Source organism: Elaeis guineensis, chromosome 16, assembly GCF_000442705.2.
Source record: "Elaeis guineensis isolate ETL-2024a chromosome 16, EG11, whole genome shotgun sequence".
In the NCBI taxonomy this organism is placed as follows: domain Eukaryota; kingdom Viridiplantae; phylum Streptophyta; class Magnoliopsida; order Arecales; family Arecaceae; genus Elaeis; species Elaeis guineensis.
In genome coordinates this window covers 40,277,732-40,298,555 of record NC_026008.2, presented here as the reverse complement: position 1 = coordinate 40,298,555, position 20,824 = coordinate 40,277,732, and the positions used below count along the sequence as shown (strand labels likewise).

General features: G+C 36.8%; 1 protein-coding gene across 5 annotated transcripts in view; it reads left to right on the top strand.

Annotated features, from left to right (window-relative positions):
- Window positions 1–17,941, top strand: part of LOC105058857 (uncharacterized) — a 30,425-nt gene extending 12,484 nt beyond the window's left edge. The window contains exons 1-3 of one of the 5 annotated variants that reach the window (XM_010941914.3): window positions 11,358–11,489; window positions 14,262–14,329; window positions 16,904–17,941. In XM_010941914.3, coding sequence (XP_010940216.1) covers window positions 11,473–11,489; window positions 14,262–14,329; window positions 16,904–17,685 — 867 coding nt within the window. In that variant the 5' untranslated portion in view covers window positions 11,358–11,472 and the 3' untranslated portion in view covers window positions 17,686–17,941. Of the gene's footprint in view, window positions 1–11,323; window positions 11,490–14,261; window positions 14,330–16,817 lie in introns of those variants that run through there. The other 4 variants (XM_010941912.3, XM_010941915.3, XM_010941913.3 and 1 more) reach the window with 4 other exon arrangements.
- Window positions 17,942–20,824: the final 2,883 nt, after the last annotated feature.

The following is a 20,824-nucleotide window of genomic DNA, read 5'->3' as shown; positions in this document are numbered from 1 at the left end:
TATCATATGACTGATATTGAGGTTTGACAATTTATCCAAGATCTGTCATTTAGTTGGAACTCATGATAGAGGAACTAAATTACACATTAACTATACCTTGATGTTCATTTTCGGTTCTATTGAATTGCCACTACATACTGCTTGGTGTCACTTGTAGATTGTGAGAGCTCACTATGGTTGTTCAGAATCGATAATCCTTGATGAGTTAGAGTGAAATTATTCCGACCCATTAAAAGAGTTTCAATGATACTTTGATAGAGATCATTGTATATCTCACTACTGGATAGAATTGAACCTATGAGATCACACAACAAAAGGATTAGATCTGAAATAAGCAATTGGACTTATGAAGTATCAATTGGATTTAGAGAAATCTGATTGGGTTCAAGGTAACCTTGCTAGCACATGGTTGATCCAATTTTCTCTTTATGTTTGAATTTTTTATTTGATAAGATAATTTAAACTTAAATACCTGCTAATAACCTAAATGAATTAGATTCATTGGACTTTAATTGTTGGGTATCTAAGATTATGGATCAATTGAATTAAGGGTACAAGTCCCTAGTTAATTTTCTTGATAGTTAAATTGGGACGCCACTTGATTTGATCAAGTTGGGCATGTTCCATCTTTAGAGGGCTTATGGATCCTTATTGGGGCATCCCTTGGGTGCATTTTGGGGGTATGATTTTATGGGTGTAAAGGCTCAAAGAGTTGGTGCCTAATAGGTTTCTTAAAGCAAGTTGAATAACTTAAGTTATAAGGATTTCTAATGCAAGTAGAATTTGTATTTGAGATTGAATAAGATCCAATCTTTATGTCTATTTAAAGGGATCTCTCCTAAAGTCCTTAATCATCACAACCAATAGCCCCCATGCCCCTTAGGAGTGCCCCACGCCCTCTCTTCTTCTCTTCTCCCTTGGTGCTTCAACACCCCACCCCCTTTGGGCATCCTTCATCATCACGCCCATAAGGGCTTTGGGCATCCCTTGTGTGCTGGTTTTTCTTCCTGGTAGCAACATAAACCAAAGAGGGAAAGGCAAAAGAAGAAGAGAAGAAGAAGATCAAGGAAAGGATCAAAGAGTTGATCACGATCCAGGCTTCATTTAGATTCGTAGGTTAATTTTTTTTGGAGAAAAAAAAATCAACTTGAAGAGGGCTGTTCCAGGTTGATCTTGAGTAGATACCCATAGAGGTCGGACACTTGCACAGTTAAGAGAGATCTTCTTTTCTTTCAAATCCAGATTTAAAAAAAAGAATTACGAAACAGGTATGTGATTCAATCACATATTAAATTTCAGTATATGTTTCTTGTGGTTTATGTTTTATGCGTGCATGATTTAGATTAAAAAAAATTTTAATCTTCTATTTCGCTGCGATGTTTAGAAAATAAAATTTTTGAAACATACATGCATGCCTCAATATAGAAATTCCAACAGTGGTATCAAGCTACGGATTTCATATGCATGAAATTGACATACATATTTTGAAAAGAGTTTCAAAATTTGATTTTTTCTTAATACATGAAATATATAAATGAATATTTTGAATTTAAAATTTAATTTTAGATTTGATTTTACAACATATAGTTGATATGTAAAAGCATGCATAGATCTGAATTTTGATCTAGAACGATTTCTAGTTCATGTTCATGTGATATGTAGATGCATGCATAAATTTGAAATTTTATTTGATCTAATTCATGATTCACGTATGAGATATATGATTGCATGTTTAGGTCATAAAATTATTTTCAATATAATCTATGATTTGTATATGTGATATATGATATCATGTATTGATCTGAATTTTACATGCATATATGAGATATATGTTTGTATGTTAAATCTAAAAATTATTTAATGATTTAAAACTTACTTTTATGCAAAGAATTTAGATCTGAAATTTGATTTTAGAATCTGAAATTTATGTTTGTGCATGAGGGTTTTGGTTATAGTAAAATCAAAAATTAGGTCATGTAATAAGATTACATCTAGGATTTTTGATTTGAATCATATGTATTTAATTTAATTAAGTAATTGATCAAATTGAGGTAAATATTGATTAGGATTAGATCAATTAAGTTAAATAATCATGTAATTATTGTTGATCAAATCGATTAAATTTCATATGTAGAATCGATTGACCTAAAGACCTAATTTAGCGTGAAGATTTGAGTTTGATTCGCTTAAGTTAATCTATTTGGATCAATTGATCTATTGATGTCTCAAGCAAGTAATTGAGATATGATTATTTATTGGTGTCTAAAGAAAGCAACTAGGAGACCCCTACTGACTAGACTTACCTGATCAATTTGGAAGATCGAGTCTTCAATAAAGTTGCTTGACATTTTTGGTTTAGCTCATGCCAATTAGATCGATCATACAATGACTGATTAGATGAGATGTAAACCTAAACCTTCCCATAAATATTAAGTCCATAGGTCTTCTACCATTGTAGATGTGTGGGCGTGCTATTAGTGTTGATTGTTTTCGACTAGTTACAGTGATTCAGTTGCACCAAAAATATGGAACCACTCTATTAGCAAAAAGTTGCTCCACGATAAGGATGGGGTTGGGCTCAATAACTGTTAGATAAGGAATCCAATGACAACCTTGCACCTGCTTGTGAATGGTAGGTCGGGCTTAACTAAGGAGTGTAGTCAATAACTATTAGGTGAATCCACATGATTTAGAGATCAAGTCGCTGTAACATGCTTACAAAAGCATCTGGGCAAAGAGTTGCTTACGCATCGGTGTACATGTTACCAATAACTGTTGGGTGAGGTGCATGGCATTGGTGGGATCGCAGTACCCACTAGAATTCTTTCTGTCGCGTTAGGATTTTTATTTTTCACCCGAGGAGTGGAGGGATCCGAAAAATTAATGGGAGTCATTGTTTATATTTTAAAATTTTTAGAAGTAAATATAATATTAAAATATAAAAATTTAATTTGAATCTCTACTCTCGCAGTTAAACCATGTCAGCCTCAAACCCTCTAGCTCGCATCTTTGAAATCAATAGTTTGATCAGAACTAATTATAAAGACTGGCTCAAAAATCTCAGGATTATCCTGACCTCAAAAAAATTAGGTCATATACTCGATCAAGAACCCATAGTGTTACCAAACCGTCTTATTACTGAGTAAAGAGCTACTTTTGAAAAGTGGATGGATGAAGACAGACGGATCAAGTGCTATATGTTGGCATCTATGTCAAATGAGTTGCGAAGCCAGCATGAGCATATGCTCACTGCCAGGGCTATGATAACTCACATGTAAGAGTTGTATAGTGAGCAGAGTCATACTTCGTGCTTTGAAGTGTCTAAAAAATTTTTCAATTTGAAGATGCACAAAGTGCAGTCAGTCTATGAGCACTGTATGATAGTGATCAAGGACATTGAGGAGCTTGAGAAGCTCAGACTTAAAATGCAAAAGAAATTACCAATAGATTTGATCCTTCAATCTCTTACGAGTTCATATAGTCAATTTATTGTAAATTTTTATATGAACAAATTCGATTGCACTATACCTGAACTAGTCAATATGTTGGTCACTATGGAAGGAACCTTGAAGAGTTCAAAGGGCACTGTTCTCGCTGTGGAGCGTACTTTTTCTAAAAAAAGTCTACTGGAAAGAAGAAGACTAAATATGCTAAGAAGCAGAAAAAGAAGAGCAAGCCAAAAAAGGACATTCTAAAGAAAGCCGAAGCAAAGGAAAAATATTTTCACTGTGATGTTGAAGGTCATTGGAGGAGGAACTGTCCACTCTATCTGAAGAGCCTAAAGATCAAAAAAGATGATAAACTTTCAGAAGGTATGCTCGTAATTGAATCTAACTTTACGATTTCTTCTACTTCTAGTTGGGTATTGGACTCTGGTTCGAGTGCTTATATATGTACTTCAATACAGGGTCTAATAGAAAGTAGAAGATTGAGGGAAGGTGATATGATACTTCGGGTCGGTAATGACGCAAAGTTGCTGTAGAAACCATTGGCACTTATCCTTTTCGATTACTGTCTGATTTTAGATTAAATTTAAAGGATTGCTATTTTGTTTCTGTAGCTAGTCAGAATTTGATTTTCGTATCTGTGCTAGCACAGGAAGGTTTTGAAATTAATTTTAATAAAAAAATTTATTTTATTTATTTATAAAATAAATTAATTACATACGGTCTTTTAATTGACAGTCTATATCACTTGCATATTGATGCGAATGTGAATTTGAACGAGCAAATAGTGAGTGCGGTAGGTCAAAAGAGATCCAGAGATAAAATTAACCAGAAGTATTTATGACATCATAGACTAGAACATATTGGAGAGGACATGATAAATAAACTAAAAAAGGATGGAATCCTTGGCTCTCTTAACCCAAAGTCGTATCTAACTTGCGAATCTTGCTTTCGAGAAAAAATGGTCAAGTTATTCTTTGTAGGACATGGGGAAAGGGCCACTGAGTTACTTGCTCTGGTATATACCGATGTGTGTGTGCCATTTGATGTGCAGGTCAGGAGTGGTTATAGCTACTTCATTACCTTTATCGACGATTTGTTTAGATATGAGTATGTGTACTTGATGAAACATAAGTCTGAAGTCTTTGAAAGATTCAAAAAATTCAGAAATGAAGTAGAAAAATAAACAGACAAGCCCGTTAAGATTCTTCGATCTGATCGAGGAGGTGAATACCTTAGTCAAAAATTTTTGAGATATCTTAAGGACAGCGGCATAGTCCCTCAGTAGACTCCTTCCGGAATACCTCAACTCAACGGGGTATTCGAAAGGAGAAATATGACCCTATTGGATATGGTCAGGTCTATGATGAGCTTCACTAATCTATCCTTATATCTTTGGAGACATGCCTTATTAACCGTCATTCACTTGTTGAATAGGGTTCCATCAAAGTTCGTTCCTGCCACACCATATGAGATATGGTACGGTAAGAAGTTGAGTCTAGGTTATCTTAAGACTTGAAGATGTCCGGTCTATATCAAGAGACAGATGGCTGATAAATTAAAGGATAGATCTGTAATAGTTTATTTTATAGGATATCCAAAAGAATCCATGGGATACTATTTCTACTTTCCACAAGATCACAATGTGATTGTGAGTTGAAACGTCATATTCCTAGAAAAATAGTTTATCCAGGATGGTGACAGTGGGAGGTTAGTTGAGCTCGAAGAGGTCTCTGAAGAGTAAAGAACTGTAAATCTTCAGAAATTCATTATTCATGAGCCAGTAGTTGACGTTCTTCTACCATCTCGTAGATTTAGCAAAATCTCCCGACCTCCTAAAAAGTACATGGATATGCTTACGGAGAAAGTAAAGAAAATATTCCTTATGGGACATAGGGGTTATAGTGATGATTCTAATATCTTTAACGAGGCGATGTCTGATATTGATTTCGAGAAATAATTAGATGTAATGAAGTCAGAAATTGACTCGATGCACTCGAACCAAATTTGGACCATAGTGGATCCACCTGAGGGTATCATATCCATTGGATGTAAATAGATCTATAAAAGAAAAATAGGTGCCGATGGTAAGGTGGAGACCTATAAAGCTAGGCTTATGGCAAAAGACTATAGTCAGCGCGAGGGCATTGACTATCAAGAAATCTTTTTGCTTGTAGTCATGCTGAAATCCATCCACACTCTGCTTGCTGTTGCAGCCTATTATAATTATGAAATCTAACAAATAGATGTGAAAACTGCTTTTCTAAATAGATATTTTGAAAAAGATATCCATATGAAGTAACCTTTGGGTTTCACATCTGATGATGGTGATCACAAAGTCTGCAAGCTACAAATATCCATATATGGATTAAAGTAAGTTTTTCGAAGTTAGAATCATCGTTTTGATGAAGCGATCAAATCGTTTAATTTCATCAAAAATGAAAAGGAACCATGTGTATACAAAAAGATCAGTGGGAGTGTAATAACATTTCTCGTATTATACGTGGATGATATTCTCTTCATTGAGAATGATATTCTCATGTTGACCATGGTCAAAAGATAGTTGTCCAAAAAATTCTCTATCAAAGACCTAGAGGAAGCATCCTATATTCTCGAAATAAAGGTCTATAGGGATAAATCTAAAAGAATGCTAGGCTTATCACAAAAGTTGTACATAGAGAAGGTACTGAAGAGGTTCAGCATAAAACACTCTCAAAAAGGACTTTTACCTTTTAGGCATGGTATTAATCTTTTCAAGATGATGTGTCCGACCATATTTGAGGAAGTTCAATGCATGAGTAGGATTCTTTATGTCTCAGTCATAGGGAGCCTCATGTATGCCATGCTGTATACTCGACCTAATATTGTCCTGATTGTGAGTGTCACGAGTAGGTATTAATCGAATCCAGGAGAGTAGTACTGAATAGCTGTGAAGAACATTCTTAAGTACTTGAAAAGGACTAAGAATTTGTTCTTTATTTTTGGAGGAGATTCAGAGTTGCGAGTCGAGGGATATACTAACTCAGACTTCATGTCTGATCTTGATGATAGAAAATCTACATCAGGATATGTGTTTGTTTACAATGGTGGCGCAGTCAGCTGAAAGAGTTTCAAACAATCTATCACAGCGGATTCGATCATAGAGGCTGAATATGTCATTGCTTTGGATGCTGTAAAGGAAGGCTTCTAGTTCAATAAGTTCATTGCAGAACTTGAGATTATGACATCGGATGCCATACTACTTTACTACGATAACAATGGAGCCATAGCACTTGCAAGAAGCCGAGGTCTCATAAGAAATCAAAGTACATTGAGCAGCGGTATCATATCATATGCGACTATCTCGAAAAGAAATATGTCGATGTGCGAAGAGTAGACTCCACGGACAACGTGACAGATCCACTGACAAAGCAATTGAGCCAACCAAAAATAGAAGTCCACCTTGAGAAGATGAGACTTAGATTAGTGGCTAATTGGCTTTAGTCCAAGTGGGAGATTGTTAGATGTATATTCTAGAAGCTTATATGGCTGACACATTGTAATAAATCTAGAACATAATTTTATACTTAATATATTGATTTGATCAATAAAAGTGCAAGTTTATTTTTCATTTAAGTGTGATGTGTTCTTGAATCGTCCATGAAATTAACTTTCGATACGTATCTCAAAGAGTTGAGAATTAGAGACATGTATTTAATTCCTAAATGCTTCCGATCATAGAATCATTATGAGGACGATGATTGAATCAGATAGATCGATGCACAGATCACTTCTTTCGGGATAGATGAGTCTCCTGTTTACAATGTAGAGACACTGGACGATAAGTGCAGATAGTTGTTAGAGAACAACTAATATTGAACGTGACCATACGAGAGATCACTTAGATTTTTATTCGATCGTCAGTGATTGTCTCGATGCTGTAGTTGTGCGAATGGTCCTTTGACCTGAGATGGTACTACTGCTCACAGTGAGACTGCTGGAGTTTGACTGACATATGAACATGGGTCTCAATGAGCCCTTATAATGGATGTTGACGATAATTGATCCACTGTAGGAGTAGAGTACGCATCAAGATGGAATCTATCGATCTTGATAGAGAGTAGTCCTATAGAATTTGAGAGGTTAAGTCCGAGAGTTTGTGATCACAGCAGTGTGATTGATGGAAAAGAGTTTCTATAGAAATTATAATTGGACTTGAGCTGATCGGATCTATCATATGACTGATATTGAGGTTTGACGATTTATCCATGACCTGCCATCTAGTCGGGACTCGCGATAGAGGGACTGAATTACATGTTAACTATACTTTGAGGTTCATTTTTTATTCTACTTAGTTGCGACTACATATTGCTAAGTGTCACTGGTGGATTGTGAGAGCTTATTAAGATTATTCAGGATCGACAATCCTTGATGAGTTAGAGTGAAATTGTTCTAATCCATTGGAAAGAGTTTCAATGATATTTTGATAGAGATCATTGTATATCTCACTATCAGATAGAATTGAACCTATGGGATCACACAATAAAAAGATTAGACTTGAAATAAGTAATTGAACTTATGAAGTGTCAGTTGGTTTAGAAAAATTTGATTGGGTTCAAGGTAATTTTGCTAGCATATGGTTGGACCCAATTTTCTCTTTATGTTTGGATTTCTTATTTGATAAAATAATTCAAACTTAAATATCTACTAATAATCTAAAAGAATTAGATTTATTAGACTCCAATTGTTGGGTATCTAAGATTATGGATTAATTGAATTAATGATGCAAGTCCCTAATTAATTTCTTTGATAGTTAAATTGGGGCGCTAATTAATTTTATCAAGTTGGACGTGTTCTATCTTTAGAAGGCTTATGGATCCTTATTGGGGCATCCCTTGAGTATATTTTGGGGTGTGATTTTATGAGTGCAAAGGCTCTAAGAGTTGGTGTCTAATAGATTTTCTAAAGCAAGTTGAATAACTTAAGTTATAAGGATTTCTAATGCAAGTAGGACTTGTATTTGAGATTAAATAGGATTCAATCCTTATGTCTATTTAAAGGGACCTCTCCTAAGGTCCTTAATCATCACAACTAGCAGCCCCCATGCCCCTTAGAAGTGCCTCATGCCCTCTCTTCCTCTCTCCCTCTCTTCTCCCTTGGTGCTTCAACGCCCCACCCCCTTTGGGCGTCCTTCATCATCATGCTTATAAGGGCTTTGGGCATCCCTTGCATGCTGGTTTTTCTTTCTGGTAGCAGCATAAACTAAAGAGGAAAAGGCAAGAGAAGAAGAGAAGAAGAAGATTAAGGAAAGGATCAAAGAGTTGATCGCGATCCAGACTTCATTCAGATTCGCAAGTTGATTTTTTTTAGAGAAGAAAAATCAACTTGAAGAGGACTGTTCCAGACTGATCCTGAGTGGATATCTATAGAGGCCGGATACTTACACGGCTAAGAAAGATCCTCTTCTCTTTCAAATCCAGATTTGAAGAAAGAAATTACGAAACAGATATGTGATTCGATTACATGTTAAATTTCAGCATATGTTCAATTTCAATATATAAAGTAGATCATTGTGGTTTATATTTTATGCATGCATGATTTAGATTAAAAGAAATTTTAATCTTCTATTCCACTGTGATGTTTAGAAAATAAAATTTTTGAAACATACATGCATGCTCCGACATACGAATTCCAACAATTATTTGAAAAAACTTTCTGAATCATCGATCAGGATTGATTCGTCATTTGGAAAAGCTTTCCAAATGTCTACCCCTCGAAGTCTCATCATTTAGTCATTTTGTAACTTTTCAATTTGACGATCTAGCTCCTAGAGCTTTCACTCATAGTTGTTTACTCACTGAAAATCCTCTTAGAAAGAACACCCAGAAGTAGAACCTTTGTTGGATGAGGAATGAAAATAACATCATTAGTTTCTCTTATCAACTTTTTTTTTGGAGGGGGGAATAGGTGGCGATCAGTGCATTGAGAGTGATGGGCTGAGTGGTGTGGCCCATCCCACTAATGAGACTGTCATCGAGGTTGCACCATCATCAATTGTTGGCTGTATTTGCTGTTGCTAGAAGATGTGGACTGCCTTTGTCAGTATCTTTACTTGCTGTACGAAGGCAGCGAATTGCTAAGCATCCACGGTGATGATTGGATGCGAAGAATTGGGCTCTATCGATGGAGGTGGGAGATCTTTCTGGTGGAAAGATTGCCAGACGGAGCTGGTGAAAATATTCTGGGCTCTTATTTTCATCATAATAACTGAATTTTTACCATGATGATTAGATTTTCTGCCCTTCTTCTAATACCAATTTGTTGCGGCCATTCCTTTATTGCGTCCATTGTCGGAGAAGAGCACCTACAAAAGAAGTCCGCATTGATCGGAGTTATGGCCGGCGGAGATCCTTCGATGCTTAAGTTAGTGGGGAGTGATGAACAGCAGATAGAATTTTTAGAAAGACAGAGTATCAGTCCAGAAGTGTCTTATCAATGCTGTTCATTTACTTCTCTTTTATAAGTGATTCAGGTGTAACCGTCGGGCATGTGGTTTTACTTTTTATGGCACTAAGGGATAGTTACCCTAATTATCGGGCTATAATCATGGAGTTAGTGGATAGTTTATGTCCACTAATAATTGTGGCATGTAGTTATTATCCATGATTATAGTTTGTATTTATATATTTAGCAGTCGATCGTTTGACAGTCGATCATGAAGATGATTAGTTGGCCATGAAGACGGTCAGTCAGCCATGAAGATGGTCCATCGGTCATGACATGAAGATGGTCGGTTGGCCATGAAGACGATCCATCAGTCATGATATGAAGATGGTCAGTCGGCCATGACATTAAGATGGTCAGTCGGTCATGACATAAAGATGGTCAGTCGGCCATAAAGATGGTCAGTCAGTCATGAAGATGATCTGTCGGCCGTTATATGAAGACGGTTAGTCGGCTATGACATAAAGATGGTTGGTCGGTCATGAAAATGGTCAGTCGGCCATGAAGATGTTGCTTCAACCATGATGACTCAAGTTCAATCATGATGACTCTGCTTTGGTCAGATAATTCTGGTTCAACCATAATGACTCTGCTTCGTTCAGATGACTCTCATGAGAGCTGAATTCTGAAAGTTTCTTTCTTTTTAGAGTCTCTCCTCTTGAGACCTCTTGACTTTTCTTATATATGTATAGAACAAAGGCCGATCTCGAGTACGGGAGCCGACATAGAATCGGAAGGAGCAAATTCGATTATCCCAATAGATATTTTGAAGATCCATCAATAATTTCATTCTTTCTTATGAGTACAAAAATCATCAATAATTCAAACATATGTATATGGGATGTCTAAAACATATTGTGAGTACTTACCCACAAAAAAAAAAAAATCGTGAGAGTTGGGTGAGCACGTATTCCTCTCTTTATGCCTAGATGCAAAATCGTCCAAAAACTTATAAATATACTGATTTTTAACAAAATTAATGATTAAATAATCTTTTTATAGAAATTTCACTATATGATTTTATAGCAATTTTATTTATCTACCATGTTTCTGTTCACTGAACCCACCAACTTAAAATACGGAAAGGAAGGATATCCTGTTGGCTAAGTTTTGGGATCCAATTCCAGCCTTCGATTCCGCCACTGCGCCATCATCCCAAATCAACTGTACAATCTCATCAATAACCGTCCAATGTACGGTCAGTGTGGACACTCTCGTCGCAGGGCACGATCACGCAACAACCGCTGTTAACATTAAAACCGACTCGGTCACGACACCCGAAGTAAAATTACGATAAAGCCCTCACAGTCTGGGCTCTCCATGGGCATTTAATTAAGGTTATCTTGGTAATTTTGTTGATCACTACAAATAATTTCGAACAAGGAAAACAAATTAGAAAGCGAAGATTAGGGTTTGCGCTTTTGGAGCGCGCCACCTCCTCTCTTTCGTTTCCTCTATAAATATCTTGGTAGTCTCCTTCCACGGGGGGAAGCGGGTGGGTGAAGGCGGCAACGAGGAGAAGGGGACTTATCGACCGACGACCATGTACGGATCTAGGGGGTAAGTCGAGAAAACCCTAATCCTAGTTATTTGTCTTCGTGCGAAATTGCTTGCTTCTCTGATTTGTCTCTCAGTTTTGATTTGATCTTTCTTTTGTTCACTTTATGCTTGTTTTTCTTTCTTTCTTTCTTTTTTATCATACGGATTCTTCTTTGTTCGAGTTCTTGTGCATGTTCTGATGAAATTGTGATGTTGGTTTGAATGGGACCTAGGGTTAGGGTTATTGGACGAAGGGGCGCGGGAGCTGGTGGTTGTCTAATATTTTTGGATAGCAGGGTTAGAGGGCTTTGGAGACAGATTGATGGTGGGTTCATGTCGATTTAGAGGGGAAAAAATTATCTTTGTGGTCCAGACATGCCGGTCGCCATTGTATGATGCTTTTGGGCAAAAAAGGAGCAGTAGAGTAGCTCTCTTGGAGTTTGATTCTTTGTGACAAGATTTACGGATGGGCAAACTTTTTAAACTTTTTTCTTTGTTTTCTTATTCCTGCTTTGAATGACTAAAATCGTCTTAATTTCATGGACTGGAGGGGCTTAAACCTGTTTGATTTCAAAATAGTGCTCACCACTTGCAAGAGGTAAAACGTGTAAGAATGGCGAGGCCTGAGGTATGGTTTGGTGGTGAGATACATGATATTGCGTGAGGTGTTGCAGATTGAGGGTTACGGGTCATTGGTTGTGTTGTGTGCACTGTGCAAGATCTCGGCAATACTTTTGGATGTGATTATGCTTGTTAGATGCACTTGGTTTCTTGTTTAGGATGGTGAGCACTATTATCTTGATTTGATTTGTATGAATTAGCTATTTCGATCATCTGTTTAGGCCACCAAGTTGGATTCTGTTGCTGTTATTGATACAAGAACATATACAGTAATGGTTAGTTTTGCATCCAACAGGGAAGGTTTCGTTCCCACTAATCCTGTAGGTTTTATGCCAAGTTTTTCTAGGCAAGAAATAATTGAAGAACTTGGTTTCAGTTTTTACGACAAAATTTCTTTACAAAGAAAACATTGGTTTCAAGTTAAAAATGAGTTAGCTTTGAAGATTTTGGCGGGAAAAAATAAAACTCGAAGTATGTGAAAACATCCAAAAAAAAGAGAGGAGAAAATAAGCAATGCAAGAAAGCAGATAATCATTGCAAAGCATTTGTGTTGGTGGGGACTTTAAGTCGATTAGTAGTTTTGTTTTCAAACAATGTATTAGATATGTATCTGTATATGTACATATGACATGCATTTGGTTGTGCACGAGTATCTATGTATCTATTTTGACTACATTATAAAGAGTTTTAAAGTTGGAATATTACATTCGGTTGTATCTTTTGCCCCAAATTATCATCCAGTCAAACCCAAAATAACGTGCACTCGGTGTATGAGACCTGACCTGAACTCTTTACCAGCCCCCCACCCCCAACAGAAAAAAAAAAGGAAAAGAAAAATCCAATCAGATCCATTCCCTGAAAATGTTTGGCATTGACAGGATGGTCTGCAGAAAGTGGTTCCAATTTCTGTCACACGTTTATATTATTTAAAAAAAAAAAAAAAAAACACTTCCCACCCCCCCTCCCTCCCTTTTTTCTGATCCCATGCCCCCAAGAAGTAAATCATGCCTATAACAGAGCAAATCGTGTTGGAGTAATAGCAAAAGAAGGTTTCTGTATGAGACTTATGTTCATTCTAGGTTGGCTTAAAGGATGAGTTGAATGCAAGAAATGTTGATGGACAATTTGCTGGAGAGATTGATGTCTTTTGCAATTGTAAGATGCTTTATTTGTTCTTCATGCAATTCAAATTCAATTTGATGACAACTTGGCTGCTTATTATTTATGGACATGGCCTATTTGGAAGACATTGAATATCCCATTCTTCCAGCTGTGCTTAAAAACCTTTTTAGTGGGCCCATTATACCTTAAAATGAAAAAGTAGTACTGGAGATATACTTGGAACCTCTGAAGGCTTTTTCCCCCTAAAAGGCCCTATCTTCTTCCTCATTTCCAACACATGTAACTTCAATTCTAAGTGGGCATGGTGTATGTGTGTATACATGAAACCCATTTTTATGGGCAGCCCCTTGAAATTCTTAGTGAGCTTTGCATTATCATTTGACATGTAGATATAAAAGGACGTGGATACCCATGTTTAGTATGTGGTCTGCTTGATGATATCATGACAAGGGCTAAGACTTCTTTCCAGCTATAGATGGATAAAAGTGAGGCTATATTGGAAGTTGAAATAATTGTACTTCTGTCCATTTTGTGAAGGTGACGATGTGCTATTCTAATTGGAGAAATAAATGAAATTTTGGGACTGAAGCTAAAGGTTGAGAGGGAGGCTAGGAAGAATATCTTTGTAGTGTTTTGACCATTGGGACACACTGAGAGCTTCATCAATTGCTTAATGCTATGGTCACTGAACATGTTTCATGTTATTATGGTCAAGCTTCTTTCGGTCAGTAGTGAGAGAACTTTAGTTCTGGATAAGATGAGTGCGCTAAGAAGCAATAAGGAATTGGAAGGAGAAAAAAAGGAACACCTTATGCTATCTTTGAACAGCCAAAGAAATAAATGTATATGATTTATGTAAATGTCTGGATTGACCTACTTGGCGAAAACCTTTTAACATCTGCTTATATTTAAGAACAGGTTTCTGATGAACTTCTTGTATTTCTGATTGGATCTAGAAGCTTGTCCAAGATAGCCTTTTTGATTATCTGTATGGAATGGGCAAGATATGAAGCCAACTGATTTGATCCCTTTTTGTTTTTAATTCCACAGAATCGGCAATTATTTCCTTGCGGATGTAAGAATTATCGATGAGAATAGGTTACCATGTTTGCTTTCAGGTATATGGGTTACCTGTCTGCTTGGCTTTGTACATAGCCATTAGTGTCTTTTATGCCTTCAACATTATATTTGTGTTCCTGATTAAAATCCTTATGTCTTACTTTGACAGAGTTTTGTCTATGTGTCATCCATTTCCTTGAAGTACATCTTTTGTTTTTTTGCTTCTGTGGAATGAGATCGATCCTGTTTTGCCTCAAAAATGCTTTTACAATTTTGAATGTGGCGTTAATGACTAGAAGAAGCAAATAAGGGGCTGTTTTTAATAAAGTCTTTGCTTTGATCAAATTTTTAGAACTGATCCTGGATATATTGCACTGGGTATAGGATAAAGGTTTAGTTCATGACCAGAAAAGCATGTAAGAGACTTCCTCATGCATAGATCTGTGCATGACATCATGCCTGTCCTTTTAGATGATCATTACCCTGATTTTGTACCCTCGACTAAGTTATTCCCCTGTGCCCTTTTCTTCAAATCTGCAATTATTTCTGAGGATTGTTTTCTGTTAACGAACGTAGAAGTTGGTGAGATGCTGTTAAAGTTTCTGTTTATTTGGTCATATACTGATCCATCATTTTATTTTCTGCCTAATTAGAGGAGAATCACCAAATTAATAGGAGCTTAGTTTGAATGCAGAAAAACAACCAAACAACTCCATGATGGATTTTGAATGTGACGGATATGTATTCTTATGGCTTTAGGATCATGGTTTGATGAATTTGCTTGTAGCAAATGTTATACACTTGGGATAGCTGTATCTGTTTCTCCTGCATATCGAATCCAACCTGGTGGGATCTGTTTTGTGCGCATTGCTGTGGTTGGACTATTTATTCAACTGCCATTGTGCCATTTGTAGATTAGGTTTCTTCCTTTTTTTCTCATCTTAGTGGTTTGATCATTGTGTGTCCCATACAGTAAGTCCCATCATAATGATCATTCGATTGGATATGATGATTTTATATCGTATTTGTCAAAGGTCATAAATTCTTCAGTTCTACTACTCTTCTAACAATAGATATAAAATAATTAAAAGCCATCAGTCTGGTTCTCTCTCTCTCTCTCTCTCTCTCTCTCACACACACACACACACACACATTTGCTCAAACACTCGCTCACATAGTGAAAAGTGTATTTATGTTGATGCTTGGGTGGGAGAAATCATATAAGTGGCAAGTGGGTAATTGGGAAGTGAAGTTGGGGTGTAAAATATTAGAATGCTTCACTGTGGCTTTATGCAAGCAATCTTTAAAAAAAAAAAAATCGTGTGTGCTGCACATTTGCTGCATAAACCAGTTTTGATCTAGTTCTTTTCTAAAGTTTGAAACGAAAACAGCTTTGTTGGCAAGCTTGGAAAGAAAAAAATTGAAGGGTTATGTCAGACTGCAAGTTGCAGAAATGATGCCAAGATTTTGGAATTTAATTATTGTATACTATCGAGCCTGCTGGATGTATTAATTTAATTAAGCGGGGTAGATATACACGAAGGTGCAGGATGATGGGGAGATCTTATTGGGGAGTTGATTAGAAGTTATTGGTTGGAAGGACATCACCAGAGAATCAGAGATACATGGAAGAAGGGAAATTTTCAAGTCATGTGAATTTGAGGATTCAGACCATTTCAGCTTTATTTTAGGTTTCAGATTTATGGGATTCACATGTTTTCTAGTTATTAGAGAATGAAAGATCTTTGATGCAACAAGTCATTGTAAGTAACTTATTTGAAAGATCATCTACTGTGTGTATGTATGTAATTCCTACCTGAATCAAGCTGATATCACATTTGAAATGATTTGTAATGACATCTGCACTCTTCTTTTCCCCGCATATTTTGGTTCAAACAATATTTACTATCATGAGATTGTAGCATTGCAATCAGCTTGTGGAATGTGGCAGGAAAAGGCTATTAAGAAGTTGGTGTTATCTTGGGTTCCTGCCGCTTTTGTCATCAAGATTTGCTCTTTAGACCTGGATATCATCTCTTGGCATTCCCTTTAAGCTGTATATCTTTATTGTTGGGTCCTATGTCGTTTCTGTTGTTCTGCGTGCATCGCACATGCTCTGGTGGTCTTTCATCTGCCACTTCATCCTATTCTCTGTTGCTAGATATTGTGGTTAATCTCATTCTCTGGTAATTAGGTTAAATGGCTCAAAGCAGAATTCATTGTACATCATCTGATATACATCCATTCTCTGTTGATATACATTATATATATAAATATGAATATAAATATAAATATTATGTATGTATGCATGTTTATTCTTGCAGTGGTATGTTGCTTGTATTTCTTTTGCCTGATCATGTGTTTGGTTTATTGATGCTGTATGACGGTTGAAATTCTTCATTGCCTTTTGTGGTTTCTTTGATGATTGATCAAGAAATGGTTAGCTAGTTAAATTTAAAATTTAATTGTGGGTCGGGTCTGTTTGTTGATTGGGGATTGAGTGTTGGGGGGTGCTATCTCCTTTTTCTTGGGATGGATAATGTGAAGGGCAATGATGGGAAGCGGGGGGGTTTCGGACGGGTACGAGGGAACAAAGAGGCCACGAATGATCGAATCAAATCCCTACTTCGCAGTGAGTGGCGGGGGTGCTTCAGATGGCTACGATGCTGGTTCGAAGAGGCCACGGACAATGGAGCCAAACCCTTACTTTTCAGGAATCAGTGCGAGCAGCTTCTACCAGCCCTTCAGCAGCAGCTTCGGTGCTGGAAGCAGTGGCATCTACAACTTCCCCGTGGTTCGTTTGAGGGGCCTGCCCTTCAACTGTGACGACCTTGATGTCTACAAGTTCTTTGCTGGGCTGGACATTGTGGACTGCCTTCTGGTGAACAAGAATGGGCGCTTTTCAGGTGAGGCCTTTGTTGTTTTTCCATCACCGATGCAAGCCGAGTTTGCACTCCAGAGGGACAGGCAGAACATGGGGCGCAGGTACATTGAGGTCTTTCGGTGCAAGAAACAGGACTATTACAATGCGATTGCTTCTGAGGTGAACTATGGGGGGTCTTTTGACAACGAATACCGTCAGAGCTCCCCTCCAGCCCGGCCAAAGAGATCCTTTGAAGATAAAGATCAGATGGAGTACACAGAGGTCCTCAAGCTTCGGGGGCTTCCCTACTCTGCAACCCAGGCTGACCTTGTGGAATTTTTTGCCGAGTTTGAATTGACTGAAGATAAGGTGCATATTGCATGCCGCCCAGATGGGAAGGCTACTGGTGAGGCGTACGTTGAGTTCCCATCGGCAGAAGTGGCGAAGAAGGCGATGTGCAAGGACAAGATGACAATTGGGTCAAGGTACGTGGAGCTGTTTCCATCAACCCCTGATGAGGCAAGGAGAGCCAAATCTAGATTCAGGCAATGATTCAGTAGCAGATGTTTTGTTGCTGGAGGTTGAATAGTATGGGAGTTCGAGCTAAATTTTCTGCTGGAGTACTTTTCTTCTAGAGGTTGATTAGCTAGCCATCATTTATCTACCCCGATCATTCCTGTCTTGTTGTTCCCTTTGGTCGGCAGAGAGCGATAACTCTGTTTCTTTATTTTAGATGTGTCATTAAAATTCTGACAGCTTTACCCTAAATTTGATAAATTATCTCAAGATTCAAATGGTTCTTCTTTAAGCCCTAGCTTTAATGTGAAGAAGAAATGTGCAAGGGCGTGTTTTGCAGGTATTGGAAAGCTGCAGCTTGAGCTCTCAATATTACATTTTCATGCTCAATATATTTTCTCGCACTTAACAGAACCTTGGGATATTTGTTTTACTGCTCTAGAAGAAGAGGCTTAAAGAACAGATCTCCCTAATGTTCTGTTCCTCATGTGCCCTTAATGATGTTTCAACTGGTGGTATTCTTTTGGTTACATTCCCTGATGGTTGAGCTCGTGTGGTTGCTGCGCTTGTGCATCTGATTGTTTCTGGTGCAGGTACACTGAACGCAATGGTGAACTTCTAGTATGTCATGAATGCTCAAGCCTATAATATAACTCATGGGGGGGACTAAGCATCATGACTTGCCTTTCCCCCCTTTTTAAATATTTACTTAAATTATTTATTTTTAATCTATAGTTTCTTTTTCCAATTTTTTAAAGATAATTTCAGAACATATAATGTAGCAATATATCCATTAGAAATATATGTCCCACCTTTCCACCAGTCCTCCAGTACAAGCGTTGAAACCTTAGCGCATTGTAATGGCCATTGGACAATTCATGTGAGAGAAGTTATGATTAGAAAGTAGGTAAACAGCAGGCCGGCAGTTGGCCACCATAGCTAGATTCCTTGGGAAGGTGTCTTTGTCGGAGACGATTCTCGGAAACTTCTATCGCTTGCCAAGAAGAATAAAGGGCACGTTGGATGGACGCATCCGTGCAAAGCTCCCTGGATGGTTCCAAGCTTGGATGGGGGGAGGAAGAACTTTGATTTGACACCCATTTGCCAGCCCTTCTTGTCATTTGCTTAATTAATTAAAACCCCATGCCAATCGAATGGAGCCGCTTTTGCAAAAGTTTATTTTGTGAGGCATACGTAAATCTACATCTCTCTTTCTGACTAATTCATCTTATAAGAATGCAAGGGTCGGGATGATTTTCTGTGCTGTGATTTTGGTTGTATTTCATGTTTGACGGACTAGATGAATGATGTGATTTTACAAGCTGTTGGTGGCGGCCTGTGGAATGGATAATTATACAACATTAGTTTTTGTAATCTTAGGCTAATGTATACTGCGATGGGCTCTCTCGGTGTCAACAAGGCTTTAATATGCGGTTATCTTAAAATCAACTAGGCTAGAGTTTCTCGTGCTCTTATTCGTAACCTCGTGATATAACCACTAGTGCAAAACTGGACAGCATGCAACTTTAGATCAACTACCTGTCCATATCCTTTCCATTTTTATTTTGATAAATGAGATCTATTACATGGCAGTTGAACGACATATAACATTGACCATATTGCTGGATAGTTGATTTGGGTAAGAACCGAGAAGAGCAATCAGTCAAAATCATCAATCATACTACATGGGCCATATCAAATGGCACTACATCTAAAATTAATTATTTTTGAAATCCAATAGCAAGGCGAACCATATCTGTTACGTCATCAATATCATTAAAAATGAAAGCAACCCTCAAGAACTAATCACCATCTTCCACTTTCAAAGACGTGCCAACTGAACATGGCTAGTATGTGGCTGGCTTTTTCTTTTCCCTTTTTTTTTTTTTTTTGGCTAGAAAGTATGTGTCTGGCTTTAGCCACTTGCCCAAGGTGCCCCCAAGTCCAAAAGAGGCTGCATACTTTAACCGATACCATTTCATTGCTTTCCAAGCATCCCTTGACTCAATTGAAAAGCCATATGCACAAGCCTTAGTTATTATACTTCCAACTCAGTTAGGTAAACTTGCACCGGCCCGGAAACCTTGGTCCTGCTATCTCTCAATAATCAGCTGGTCCATTTATCTTATGACCATAAATGCTGACATGGCACTCTTCCTTCTATCACAATAAATCTAGATTCTTTCTCTTCTCATCAATATATATGGATATTATCATAAGAATATATATATATATATATATATATATATATATATATATATATATATATATATATATATCATGGCGATAGTTTTGAAAAGATAGATTTAAAGTTCTGAAAAAAATAATACGTCTGATGTTATTTGTTAGCACGATGAAGAATAAAAGAATTCGTTTTCTAACAAATTACGGCCGCTCAAATAAAAACATATTTTTCATCCTGCACATGGATTGGAATTTTTAATTACTTTTGTTGTTGTAACGGCTGTAAGAAATTTATAGCTACCGTTATTTTACAAGCCAAGCCGCCTCGTCATCCACTGGTTCACGCAATCGTGACCATTCCACAAACAGACAAAACTCCCATGACAAGTCATCCCGCATACAAATCTCCCAACGTCGATTGGATTGTGTCTTTCGGACGTACGAAGCATTCACCTTCCACCGTGTCTGTGCGGTAGAAAAATAAAATATTAAAATACTTTGAGCTCCATATATAAACATATCTAGTAGTTTACAATAAAAAAAAAAAAAAGCAATTGCACGAAAAATATAATCCAAATTGAGCCGGTTAAAATTTCAAATAATTTTTTTTATTTAAATTAGATATAAAATATTTTAAATATATTCATACTAAATCGAGTATGGATGAATTAACACTACTATAATTAGAGTTGTATGATAAGTTGGTTCGTCAAAGGATGAAAATTTATAAATTTTATCATATTATATACAATAAAATTGATTCATTTAAATTTTTTTATAGAGTTAAAATATTTTTAATTTATTTAAATTAAAATTTTTATAATCAGATTGGTCATGAAAAAAATTATGATCAGATTGTGTTCGTTTGTCATGCGCATATATTATGATATTCATTAAAAAAATAATTATGTGATATTTATCTAAATTATTTAAATAATTTTAAAATTTATTTATTTATTTATTTAATATTTTAATATGTATACGATAATTT